This window comes from Helianthus annuus, chromosome 4 (assembly GCF_002127325.2).
Source record: "Helianthus annuus cultivar XRQ/B chromosome 4, HanXRQr2.0-SUNRISE, whole genome shotgun sequence".
Lineage (NCBI taxonomy): Eukaryota > Viridiplantae > Streptophyta > Magnoliopsida > Asterales > Asteraceae > Helianthus > Helianthus annuus.
The window spans coordinates 11650482-11663683 of record NC_035436.2 but is presented as its reverse complement, the minus strand read 5'-3'; the positions used below and the strand labels follow the sequence as shown (position 1 = coordinate 11663683).

Below are 13202 nucleotides of genomic sequence, written 5' to 3'. Positions count from 1 at the left end.
CAACTTAACCAATCTTCTTAGCCTTGGACTGTCATCAAATGAACTCACCAAGAGAATACCTAAATCATTGGGTAACCTATGTAATTTGAAAGAAATTGATTTGTCATTTAACAATTTTGGTAATATTAGTTTAACCTATCTTCTTGAAAGTTTTTTCGAGTGCAAATCATCAGCCTTGGAGTCATTGTCCTTCTCATTCTCGGGAGTTTCGGGTCATCTGCCTGATCAACTTGGACAACTAAGTAATCTAGTGCATCTGCTACTTTCTGATAACTATATAACTGGTACCATTCCGCATTCCATAGGACAGTTATCTTTTCTAAGGACGTTAGATCTTAGTGTAAATCAAATGTGTGGTTCCATTCCATTCTCAATTGGACGATTATCATTGTTAGAGGTGTTAGATCTTGGGTTAAACCAACTAAATGGAAGCCTTTCTGAATGGATTGGAGGACTCTCATCGTTAAAGAAGTTATATCTTTCACATAACCGACTGGATGGCAACCTTCCTGATAGACTCGGTCAACTTACGAAGTTGGTTAGTTTGGATATTTCTTTCAATTTGTTCACGGGTGTTGTGACAGAAGCTCACTTTACCAATTTAGTGAGCTTGAATAGTCTATAAGGAAAAGAAAACAACTTAACCTTAAGACTGCAAGTTGCAAACTGGATTCCCCCTTTCCGTCTACAAAGATTCTCTTTGAGTTCTTGGATTTTAGGGCCTCAATTTCCACTTTGGTTGCAATCGCAAAAGGATTTAACGTATTTGGATATAAGCAACACAAGAATTTCATCATCAATGCCCGACTCATTTGTGAGATCATTCCACAATCTATACTATTTAAATATGTCACGTAATCATATCCAAGGAAGGTTAACATTGTTGGGAGTCCCTTCCGTTGAGGTAGTCGACTTAAGCTTTAATGACTTTCATGGAAAATTACCTTCTCTTACATATGACATGTTTCCAACAATTTTGGATCTATCAAGTAATTATTTTGTGGGCTCATTAGATAACTTGTTGTGTTCCAATGGTGTGAGCGCAACAAGGGTTCTTAATTTGGGAAATAATCATTTGTCGGGTGTCATTCCTGAGTGTTGGGATGAGTGGCCGAGTTTAGAATTCATAAGCGTGCAGAATAATAATTTTTCTTGTGAGATTCCAAGAACATTGGGTTCTATACCTTACTTGCAATTATTGAATATGGGTGGGAACAAGATCACAGGAAGATTACCCTCTTCCCTATTGAACTTGACAAAATTGGAGATCCTTCAACTTAGCAGAAATGAACTCACTGGAAGCATTCCAACATGGTTTGGAACAAAACTCAGTCTTTTGAAAATTCTTAACCTTAGAGCCAACAATTTTGATGGTAATATTCCGCATGAGCTTTGCTATCTTATACATCTTCAAATCTTGGATCTTGCTCATAATAACTTGTTTGGAAATATTCCAAGATGCTTCAACAACTTTAGTGTCCTTTCTGGCAAAGAAACTAACTCAAAGTCCCGATTTTCTTTCTCTCCTATTTACGATAGCTGGTCACTAATTGCTGTGAGTCGTTAGTGATGAAGGGAAGACAGGACACCTATGACACTATTCTTGGATTAGTGATGTTGTTGGATCTTTCGAGCAATAATTTTTCCGGACACATACCCAACGAGATTACAACACTCAAAATGTTAAAATTTTTCAATCTATCAAGAAATCAGTTGACGGGAAGGATTCCGGAGAGGATTGGAGACATGAAAGCACTTGAATCCTTTGATTTATCGGTAAACAAGCTTTCTGGAGCACTTCCCATGAGCTTGTCAAGGTTGAATTCCTTGAGTAGCTTCAACGTGTCCTACAACAATTTGACAGGAAAAATTCCAATAGGTACTCAGATTCAAACCTTGGATGAATCTAGCTTCTTTGGCAACAAACTTTGTGGAGCTCCACTAACCCAAGCTGATGGTTGTGTACGAGTTGAAGAGCGGGCTAATATAACACAAGACCAAAAAGAAGACGGTGGAGAAGATTGGGGGTTCATTGTTAGCGTGGTGCTTGGATTTGTTACTGGATTTTGGATAATATTGGGGCCATTGATAGTTATCACGTCATGGAGGATTGCATATTTTCGTATTTTGATTAAAGTGAGGAATATGGTTTTTTATTGGTATGCATAAGTGTTGTTTGATATGTTGTAACGTTATAATTAGCTTCATGTTCATTTAGAAAACTCTGTGTTAAATAAAATCATAAACTTGTAAAACAAGCCCAGTAACTAGTAGATACTGAATATGTTCACTTCTCTCTTTTTTCTTTCATTTCAAACATTTAGCAAAATCATTTACAAACACCAGGGTCGGCCCAATGAGATTTTCTGTAAAACAAGCGCTTTAGGCCTGAAAAAAAAATTAAGGCCCAATTAAAAAAAAAATAGACTTCATATTTATTAGATCATATCTTTTATTAAAAAAACTATCTATAGATTAGGAGGGTCTGTCTGTATACACTACAAGAAAGTCGACCAATAGCGGCGACAAATGTCGCCGCTAAAGGTAATAGCGGCGACATGTCGCCGCTATTGGGTCGCCGCTAAAGCTTGGCCGCTAAAGGGCTATATGTCGCTGCTAAAGGCACGTGTCGCCGCTAATGATTAGGACTTTTAGCGGCGACAAGTGTCTTCGCTAAAAGGTCTTCGCTAATAGGTGCAATTAATAGCGGCCGTGGAGACGAGGTGGTGCCGGTGGAGAAACTACATTCACCAAGAACCAAGAAATTAGCAACCTATATAACAAAATAAACAAAAAAATTCAACATAAAACTAACCGATTTGAAGTAGAAATGAAGAGATTCGCCGATTTTGGAGAGAACCCGTGAGGGAGCTGAAAAGATTTGGGGGAAAGTAGGTGGAGGGAAGAAAATGGCGCTGAATCTGTGATTATATTCGTCGGGCCAATAGGGGCGACATAATGTCGCCGCTATTGATTATCTTCGTCGCCGTTATTAATCTGTGCAAACCCCAGCCGTTGGATGATGATAACAATCGTGTGGCTAGGGTTAAACATGGGACACCGGGTGCGGATTGGACCAATAACGGCGACATATTGGATATCGCCGCTAATAAGGTCGCCGCTATTAACCGTTTTTCTTGTAGTGATATTTATGTAACATACTTAGCATGAATAGTTTTTTTGTTTTGAAAGATAAAACAAATTTTGCGTATGTTGTTTGCATTTGCAACTCCTATTGATGGGATAACCTACTAAAATGCAGGCGTATATCTAACAATATATCCAATATATGATTTATCCCACTATCTTATGAACCGGACTACCACCGGTCCCTGGAAGGCCCAGACCGCCAAGCAGAGAGGTGGCCGTGTCATAACATCAGAATCCACATAATAACCCGAGGTCTTGCATGAGATTGGTATGGTCACCAAATGAAGTAAATAAACACTGTGTTCGAAGATCATATCAAGCTATATGTTTTCGGTCTATCCATACCTCTACTCCTCAAGGTCTAGAACACGAAGGGAAACACCCGGACCACAAAGGCCAGGATATGAGGGCGAAATCCCCACAAGGGGGGAAAGCGTCAACGTTAACCTGGCAAGAATTAATGCTAAAGATCTCACATGTAGACATACCCTTAACAAAGTCTACCATTCGATTGATAATGGTTTTGTCCACCAGATGATTGATTATTGAAGGCCTTCAATTTACTCTAAACTACCTACTTTTTTGCATTCATTACTCCCTTTATAGGACAAATACTTATTCTCGTGTCGGAGTCTAATAGGAAGCCCTTGGATCTCCATTTTGACAAGACTGGTGGCTACTTATTTTGCATGACAAACTTAAGTTCTAGAGGTGAACCTCAACTCCTGGTCCGTCTATGCGGATTTTGATAGCAAGAGACCAGGGGTAACCCCCGTTGCCCCTTGACGCTCCGACGGTAGTGTAAATTTTGGAAAAAAATGACGTTTTTTTTTTATTTCGTTACCTTTTTTTTAACCGTTGCCCCTATAAGGATTTTCTAGATTCACTACTGCAAGAGACTCTTCTATCAAAATTGAATCTGGACAGATTTTGATACAGCAAAAGTTAAGTGCTGGCTTCTGTTGAGGATGGAGGGAAAGATGACTATAGTTATAACTTCTAAACCAAATTCATGTGTAGCAGAATCAATAAAGATATGTATTCATGTTCCAGCAAAATTACTGAAGATTTTACAAATAAATTATTGAAAAACTTTGAAACTTTTTGAAAAGGAGAATTTATCTGACAACATGTTATGAATCATCACTTGCCCTTTTGTAAAATTTCCATACATCCATAGAATAATCAATAATGTTCTAATGTTTACAAAAGAAAAATCAAGACAGACAGAAAGTTGTGATCTCATTTTCACAAGCCAAACATGATTGCTTAAAAAGAGAGATACCTCAAATAATTTATAATATTTTTGAAGTTTATGTTCCACAATTTAGAATCAAAAATCAAAATAAATTATTTTTCGTAAAGACCTACATTATAATATTCGTTTTAGGTGAAAAAAGATTGAGCAACCCTATAAAACACCATCTAACTAAACAATGATAACCCTTCTAAAAAACCAAGGGTTGTTTGTTTGCCTCATACTAGTTCAGCACTTAATGGTTCAGATTGTTTGTTTTCAGAGCAGATGTCTGAATGGTTCAGACATTTGCCTCTAAATGGTTAAGCATTATATTGAGTCTGAATGATTAAGACCTCTAATCTGAATGGGTCAGACATTTGCCTCTGAATTATTAAGTATTATACTGGCTCTTAATGGTTCAAACTTCTTACTAGTTCAGCACTTAATGGTTCTGATCTCTTAATGGTTAAGCACTTAACCATTTAGAAGTTGTCAGACAGGCCCTAAATCTTTTAGATTCATAGAGAACAATTATGTATCCGGGCATTTTAAAACTAATTATATTTTTAAAAAAACACCTTTAATAATAGTAAAAATTAGTGTACAAATTTCCTGATCAAGTTTTTCAGTAATTAGCAAATTTCATTCTAAAAATATGAAACATGATTTACTTCTAACTTCTAGAATACAAATCATGTGTTTCAGAGTTAGCCAATTTCACTAAAAATAATCAAAATCTAAATCGTAGGGCCTTGAATTATAGGAATTAAATAGTTATTGGTTTAACTTTGATGATATGGTATAGGGCCTTCCAAAACGCTCGCGGCTCGAAGCTCACTCGGATTAAGCTCGGAAAAAATCCCGCTTGATATGACTCGGTTTGAAACAGAGCCGAACCGACTGGGCTCGGTTTGAAACAGAGCCGAACCGACTCGGCTTGGTTAGAAAGTGAGCCTAGCTCGGCTCGGCTCGTAACGAATCGGATTTGGCTCACTTGGTAACTCGGCTCGGATTATCTTACTTATAATATATTTTATTTTTGTATACATTATAATACATTACAAAAAAAACTTATTATTATTTACATGTATTAAGGAGTGTAATTTGATATCTATGACGTATTTTAATGTTTATAATCATGCTAATTAACTAATATTGTATTTTGTTGAAATTTAAAACTTAAGTTGTGTTGTGCTGTCGAACTTGATTTTGGCTTGGAATGTATTAGGCTAAACTTAATTTGAATATATTCTTTTGAACTAATGAGTAATATTTACAAAACTGAATTTCTTTCAAAATCGAGCCAAACTAAGTGAAGCTAAGCTAACTCAGTTTAAAATTAAGCGGAACCCAAACTTAAATTTTCAGCTCGGTTTTAAATCCGAGCCTCACCAAACCAGCTCAAATTATATTTGAATAGAGCCTGATTTTACTCTAGCTCGGCTCTACTCGGCAAGTCACGTTATCAAATATATTTGTAAACTTTTAACAAATCTAGACTTATATTTTCTCGATTTGAATAATGAGTAGTAATTCTCATGTTGGACTAGAAGGGACACATGTCTCTACGACACCAACTCCTTACTTCATGTGAACAACAGGTGCCAAAGCTCGATTCAAACAATCAACCCCCACTCCCAACCAACACACGTAACCTCCACGCACCACTTACAACCCCACGTACAAATCACACCCCTATAAGCGCGTAACCATCAAACACTTACGCACCGCCCACAGCTAAACCCACTGGGTCCCACCTTCAAAATCAGTTCGAAAACTCAAAGCCGTTGTTTGCTTTAACCAACGGCCGCTAATTCACACATTCACCCCTTAATAACCCAACTAATTACACTTCTGCCATCACCTTTCAAACTTTCAAACCCCTATATAAACGATGCATTCTGTTACAACAGGTTTGCCAAATTTTCAATTCAAAACCCTAAATCCCCAAATTCTCACTAAATTCATCTACAAATTCACCAAAATTCCGATCATGTCGCCGGAAAAACACAAGTCCGGTGGATCGTCACTCATCAGAAGCACCTTTCAACGGTCAATTTCACCGTCCGGTAAGTTCTGTTCCTCCACAATCTCATCATCATCCTCCTCCGCCTTCACTTCTCCCGCGAGATCCACATCTCCGTCGAGAATCACCGTCGCACGCAGTGGTTACGGTTACGGTCACGTGACGTCATCTCCGTCGGTCCGTTTCTCCATCGATCACCGTCACACGTCACCTAACCGTTCAATCTCGCAAAACAATAAAATCGCTAACGTGACGTCGTCATCGCGAAACGTGACGTCATCGTCGGGGAATAATAATAAGGTGCCGTGGAGTTATGGATCGAAGAAGACGTGTCTGTGTTCTCCTACGACGCATCCTGGATCGTTCCGGTGTAGTTTGCATAAGAATTTGAATGTACGGAATAATAATAGTAATGTTAATGGTGGTGGTGGTGACAATACGGTGTCGTATCGGTCGCACAGACTGCATGCTCGGAGATCTGCGATGACGAACTCGTTAGTGAGAATCGGTACGGTTGAAGGTGATCTGGTAAAACGAGCGTTGGCTGCTTTGATACGGCCGTCGTCGCATCAGCAACGACGGAGGTGTGATTTTCAACCACGGCCGAGTCGGTTGTCCGTTATGTCGAAAGCCGAGGAGTGACGGTTGATGGTAACGGCGTTAACTGTGCAGTTAGATTTTGCTAGTTTAGAAGATAGAAGCAATGTTTTAAAAACCAGTTCAAACTAGCCTGTTGAATCGTCTGGTAAAACAGGTTAGTTAAGTCGTTTTTGAGCTAAATCGGTATAAAAACCGGGTTTTAAAACATTGGTTAGAACGATTTTGTATATTATTTGTTTTTTTTTTTTGTATAAATTTAGATTTTTTTTTTTTGTGAAGAGTAACCCTAGTTTCTTCTATTCATAATTTCATATCGTTATATTTTTCTTTTTTTGGAATGTAAAATAAAGTGAGTGACATGTGTCATTGGACGCCCATTTGGTGGACTAGAGGGGGGACTTTTCTTAAAAGGTAAAAATATAAAAGTAATTAAATAGTGTTTTAATTATATTGAACATAGGGGAATGGGATCAAATACAAACACTTAAGTTTGTAAGAACCATAAGAACCAATACATAATTGACAAGTGTCCATCAATAAAAAATTAGTTTAAGGGTAATTTAGACTTTTTGACCATATTTATTTATAACTAATTAAAAATAATTACAAAAAATATAATCAGCACAACACTATATAATTAGCACAACATCATTAATGGTTCTTCATTATCAGCACATCGTCCTCGAATCGTTCTCCATTATCAACATAAACGACATTAGCACAACATCTTCAATCGTTCTCCATTATCAGCACACCAGATGTGCTGATTATATCTACTTTTGGTGTTTGTTTGTATTATTTTGTAATTAACACATAATCAGCACCTTATTAGCACAAATATAAAACACCTTTTGTTAACTTTTTTTAAAAAACACTTTTATAAATACAAAAAGGTATAGCAATATGGTACTCATATTAAAGATAAAAAAATACTTGATTTTATGGTATATATTTTTAAAAAAAATAATGAAGTATATAAAAGTTATTTTAGTTTAAAAAACCTTGGTGGAATTTGTATTTAATAGAAAATGGTCAAATGACTAGCAATTTTACAAAATTACCCCTAATTTGTTAGTAGTAATTTTTAATTATAAGAGTTTTATTTATAATCAATATCAACCCTTGATTTAAATTAACAATGGTTCAGATCTGTTCTTACGGTTCTTATAATTAGCACTGTTTGTACAGGATCTCAACCCTGAACATAGGTTTGGCTTTTACTATTCTCATAATTTATAATTTTTATTTAATATATATTACATGATATTTATTGTGTAATAAATAAAGCAATGTCAAAAATAAATGTTAGTGTTTATGAATTATTAATTAATAAAACAATTAACAAAATGCTTTTATTAAAAAATAAATAACTAAATGACAAATGAGTTGGATTAAGTTTGAACAACTACTAATGAGCTTTTTAAAATATAATTAACTAATATTTTTTTGGAATTGGCAAATATCATCAACTAAATGACAAATAAGTTGGATTAAGTTTAAATAACAAGTAAGGTCATCCGTAGTCATAAGTCTTTTTTGAGGCGTTATGCGACATGTGGTATGCCATGTTATCACGGGGCGTTATGCAAGTTGATGTTGTAGTCATAAAGCCTCTTTGTCATCATTACTTAATTATTTTAATTTTTATATTTTTAATTAATTTCTAAGTTTCTTAAAATTAAAAATCATTTCATTAAATAAAAAAAGAGTACAATAAAAAAAACATTAAACTAGAATAAAAAAAATTACACAACCAAAGGTTATATTTTTTTCTATTCGCTCCTTTTCTGCCAACGCCATCTTCACCGCTTTTCCCATTAAGCGGTCGTGCGGTTTCGAGTAGAAGTCAAAGTCGTGAGCCCATTGTCTATCCCGCATAATCTTCGTAACTTCGCGGTTCTCCTCCATACGTTTAGTACCGAGTTCGTGTATGTCTTGAAGTCACTTGTTTATCTCCGAAAATGCGTTACTCATTTCCGTTCCCATTGACATCGACGACGACTCGGGCTTTTTCGCCCGGCTTCTTCTTCCGGGCGGTCTTGGTAGCTCTTCCACCGGCTCGTCATCCGGAATATCCTCGTTCACCTCGGTGTTTCGAGCGTCGGAGGTTGGCGTTTCGGGTTCACCCGACTTGTTTGTTTTGGACCCGACTCGGAGTTGAGATGTTGGCCCATTTGGGGCTATAGCGAAGGATTTGCCAACACCTTAGGTACGGGAAATGACCATTAGCATTTGTATACTCGACCAACGCCGCTTGCGTAATGTCCTCGTCCTTGTTTCCACTTTTCCATCCGGCAAAATTCCGTTGGTACACGGTTTGAAAGTTCGTGCATTTTTTGTTGATTGTCCAGTTGCCCGATATCGAGTCCGGTGAGCGGTATTCGTTTCCTTTACCCATGACATCGAAAAAAAGATCTCATATTCGGCCCCAAAAAACGGATTTACTTTGATTGTTTGCTACAAAAAAAAAGATATAATTAAGTAGTCTAAAATTTAAAAAAAAAATTGACAAAAAAAACAGAATATATAAAATCAGAAAATTAACTAAAAACTGAAAATAAATAAAAACTGAATATATAAACTGAAATATAAATAAAAACAGAAAATAAATAAAAAACTGCAAAAAACAGAAAAAACAGAAAATAATACAGAAAAAAGAAAAAAAAACAGATAAAAACGGGAAAAACAGAAAAAAATAAAGAAAGTTATAAAAATACCTATAATCGGGTCCTCCGAAACATCGATCCAAGCGCGGGTTAACGTATACTACTCATCGGACTCCCACGATATCACAATTTTTTTCGCTTTCTTTTTATGTGGTCGTTTTCCTTTTCCTTTTTGCGTCTCCGCTACTTCGGGTTGTGTTTCCGGAACAACATCGGGTTCGTGTAGTGGGGAGCCGAAAGCTTGAGCCGACCCAAACGCTTGAGACGACCCCATTCCATCAGTGTTTTGATTTGGGTTCCACCCGTAGAGATTCGGGTCCCATGATAGCGGTTGGTTCAAAAGATTCATGAACCCGGGATTTTGTTGATTGTAATCGAGAAAACCGGAGCCGAAAGGGTTGGGTCGAGTGGGAACCGGCGACACGGGGCGAGTAGGATGTAGGATTACCACTTTGGTTTGGGTCCGCACTTGATCGAGGAGGAATGAAGCCATGGTTGAATGGATACATTGTATAAAAATTTTGTGGATTTTTAAAAAAAAATGGTAGAGAGAAAGAGTGTTTGAGTGTGTGTGGATTTAAAAATATAGGAAAAAGGGTATTATTTAAAAGAAAGTTTGAAAAATAATTGATTTTTTTTTTTTTAACATTTATGACCGTTGGTAACGGTCAAAAAAAAAAAACAAATTCATCAAACAATAACGCCGCTATGAAGCTCATAAGTATAATAGATGATTAAAGATTGATACGATCGCATTACTATTGACCTTGGTGATTGCCTCAAACAAAAGTGGTGGGGTGAGTTTAAATTAGTGCAAACTTTGTTGGGTGATAATAGTTGTTAAAAAAAAGTTGTGCAGTTCGATTTTAGAACCAACTAGTATTAAGCTTCCTTACGTTGTAGCGGGAACGTAAAACCGTACCATAGCATCATTGCCAGTGAGCATCAAAACTGAAATTGCGACATGTTAATGCAAATAAGTTAGACCGAAACATAAAATATAAAAAAGAATAACTAAGTTGATCTAGGATCTGCGCGTTTTGACGAACACGTTACTTGTCAAATGGGAAAAATTGTGTAAAACGTTGAACCACATACACACGTTGCGTCATGTTAACTCGCAAAATCCGGAATGAATGAAACATAAAACTTTGAACCACACACGCACGTTCTACCGTCTTAACTTGCAAATTTAAAAAAAAATGTAAAAGATGAAAAGTATGGAACCAAAGTTGACAATAAAAAAATGTGAAATTAAATCGTAAAAGATGAAAGATTTTGGGAACAAAGAAAACGAAATCAAATTTTGTGAGATTAAATTTTAGGTTAAAAGTAAAAAAAAAAAATCAACATTTTTTAGAAAATATCTCATTGAGGTACAACACCATTATATATAAAAATTACAAAACAATACTATGTAAAATTTGCAGTTTATCTTGTATAAATTTAGATTCTTTTAAACAGTCAAAACCCTAACTTTTTTTTTTTTTTTGCTTCGTATCATCGAGGTAATCTGAAAGTGTTTTCCTCTTTTTCTTTTTTTATTTAGTAATCTGAAAGTGTTTTCTTCTTTTTCTTTTTTTATTGTATAATAAAGTGTGTGACATGTGTCTTTGGTACGTTCATTTGGTGGATTAGAAAGAGGATTTTTTTAAAAAAAGTAGAACAGAAAACTAATTAAATGATTAATGATTAATGATTCATTTATGTGGGAAGTACATGTGGTGGTTTAAGACTACATGGTAGGGTGATGGACCATCCTTGAAGGATGATCCGCCACGTAGGCGCCATGTCACATTCCTCTCTAAGATGGTCCATCCTCCAAAACTAGAAGGCATGGTAGGATGATCCCAGTCATAGTCCTCCACCACTTTTTATGTTTTTTTTTAATTTTTTTAGTATTCTATTTTTTTAACATTTAACAAATATACTAATAAAATATTTTGGGAGATTTGAGTGAATTGGTTTGGCGATTGTTGGAATGAAGCAAACGCGTTCGATGAATATTGGGAGAATTGGTTCGGTTCTAGCGTTGGATAATATCCCAGAACCGAAAAAACATTTGGTTGGGTCGGATTGTTGGGAGTATTCGGGTTGTTCGAAGTGTTCGGGTTCTCCGGGTTGTTGAACGGATCCATGAAAATTATGTGAAAGAAGGTTGAGAGTATAGTGGAAGGAGTGTAAAAATTATATGAGAAAGAGGTAAATTGTTGAGGTTAATTTGGTGTTTGATAGTGAAAATGGAAGTAAAATTTATATAATTTATTAATATAGCCGTTTGAATTTATTCAAATTTTGGATTTTTTTTATTTATTTATAACTGTCATATTCAAGGGGGGCCCACAAGAATTGCATCGTCGCCAACGTCTACCTTCGGACGGAGAGGACGGAGACGGTAGGGGGCGGCACGGTGTTTGGACCGTCGCCGACCCGCGACGGGCCGGGGCCGACCCCCATACCGTGTAGCCTAATTATATCGAATGAACATTGGTTTGGGCCTTATCTTTTCTTAAAATTCATAAGAAGAATTAATTAAAGTTATATTTATCATATAAAGTAACCTATTGTCACCCACCTTCACTGTTGCAAGTGAAGTGTAATATATAAAGTAACCTTTAGGGTGAATTTTTTTACCCCATGCACCTTCATTGTCGCAAGTGATGTGTAATATATAAAGTAACCTATAGGGTAAAAAAAATTTACCCCACCCACCTTCATTATCGCAATTGACGTGTAATAGGCTTGTAAATAAACACAACCGATGTTCACAAAACGACTTAAGACATAACAAAACTACTTGATTTATCCTTTGTTATTATTTGTAATTACCTTTTTAGATATCATGCAGTTTGTTAGCTATACGGGTGTAGAGGAGTCAAGCCGCATATGAGCTGCTTAATATCGGTTCGCTAAAGCTTGAATCGAGTAAAGTTTAAATGAGCTCGAGCCTAAACAAGCCCATTTAGTACACAAGTCTAAGCTTCACTATTCAAGCTTGAGTAGGCTTGTGTGTAACACCCCGAAAATATAAAACTTTATATTGGAATTATAAAGTTTAAATAAACAAGAATTTACTAACTAGGAAAAACTATAACCTAGTTAATTACAAGTCTAGAAATAACTTGAAAAAGGGTTAAAATGACCAATCTATATGTTGAACAAAAGTTGAGGGGGCTAAATTGTTAAGATTGAAACTTAAATTGATAAAACAAAAAAAAAAAAAAACCAAACACCCCATTTGGGGAAGTCTGGTCGTACAAAAACAACAAGGGGCGATCCCCACTCTCTCAAAACCTTAACTTCACAAATTTGATCAATTGAAGGCTAATCCCTGTCCCAAATCGAAATCTGAACATAGATTCGTGATCCTCATCACAAGGGGGTTACAAGGTATGTGAAATTTGGTATTAATCCCCTATTTTAAATTCTCATGAAATTGGGAAAATCTGAAATTCATGGATGCATGCTTGTTTTATGATGAATTAGGAACCATATAGTGTCTAAGGACAAACCCTAGACA

At 36.1% G+C, this 13202-nt stretch overlaps 1 protein-coding gene across 1 annotated transcript; it reads left to right on the top strand.

The window, feature by feature from the left end:
• Positions 1–6239: 6239 nt before the first annotated feature.
• LOC110935756 lies at positions 6240–7318 on the top strand. The gene has a single exon (XM_022178107.2). The coding sequence runs from the start codon at positions 6285–6287 to the stop codon at positions 7056–7058; it is 774 nt and encodes a 257-aa protein (XP_022033799.1). The 5' UTR covers positions 6240–6284; the 3' UTR covers positions 7059–7318.
• Positions 7319–13202: the final 5884 nt, after the last annotated feature.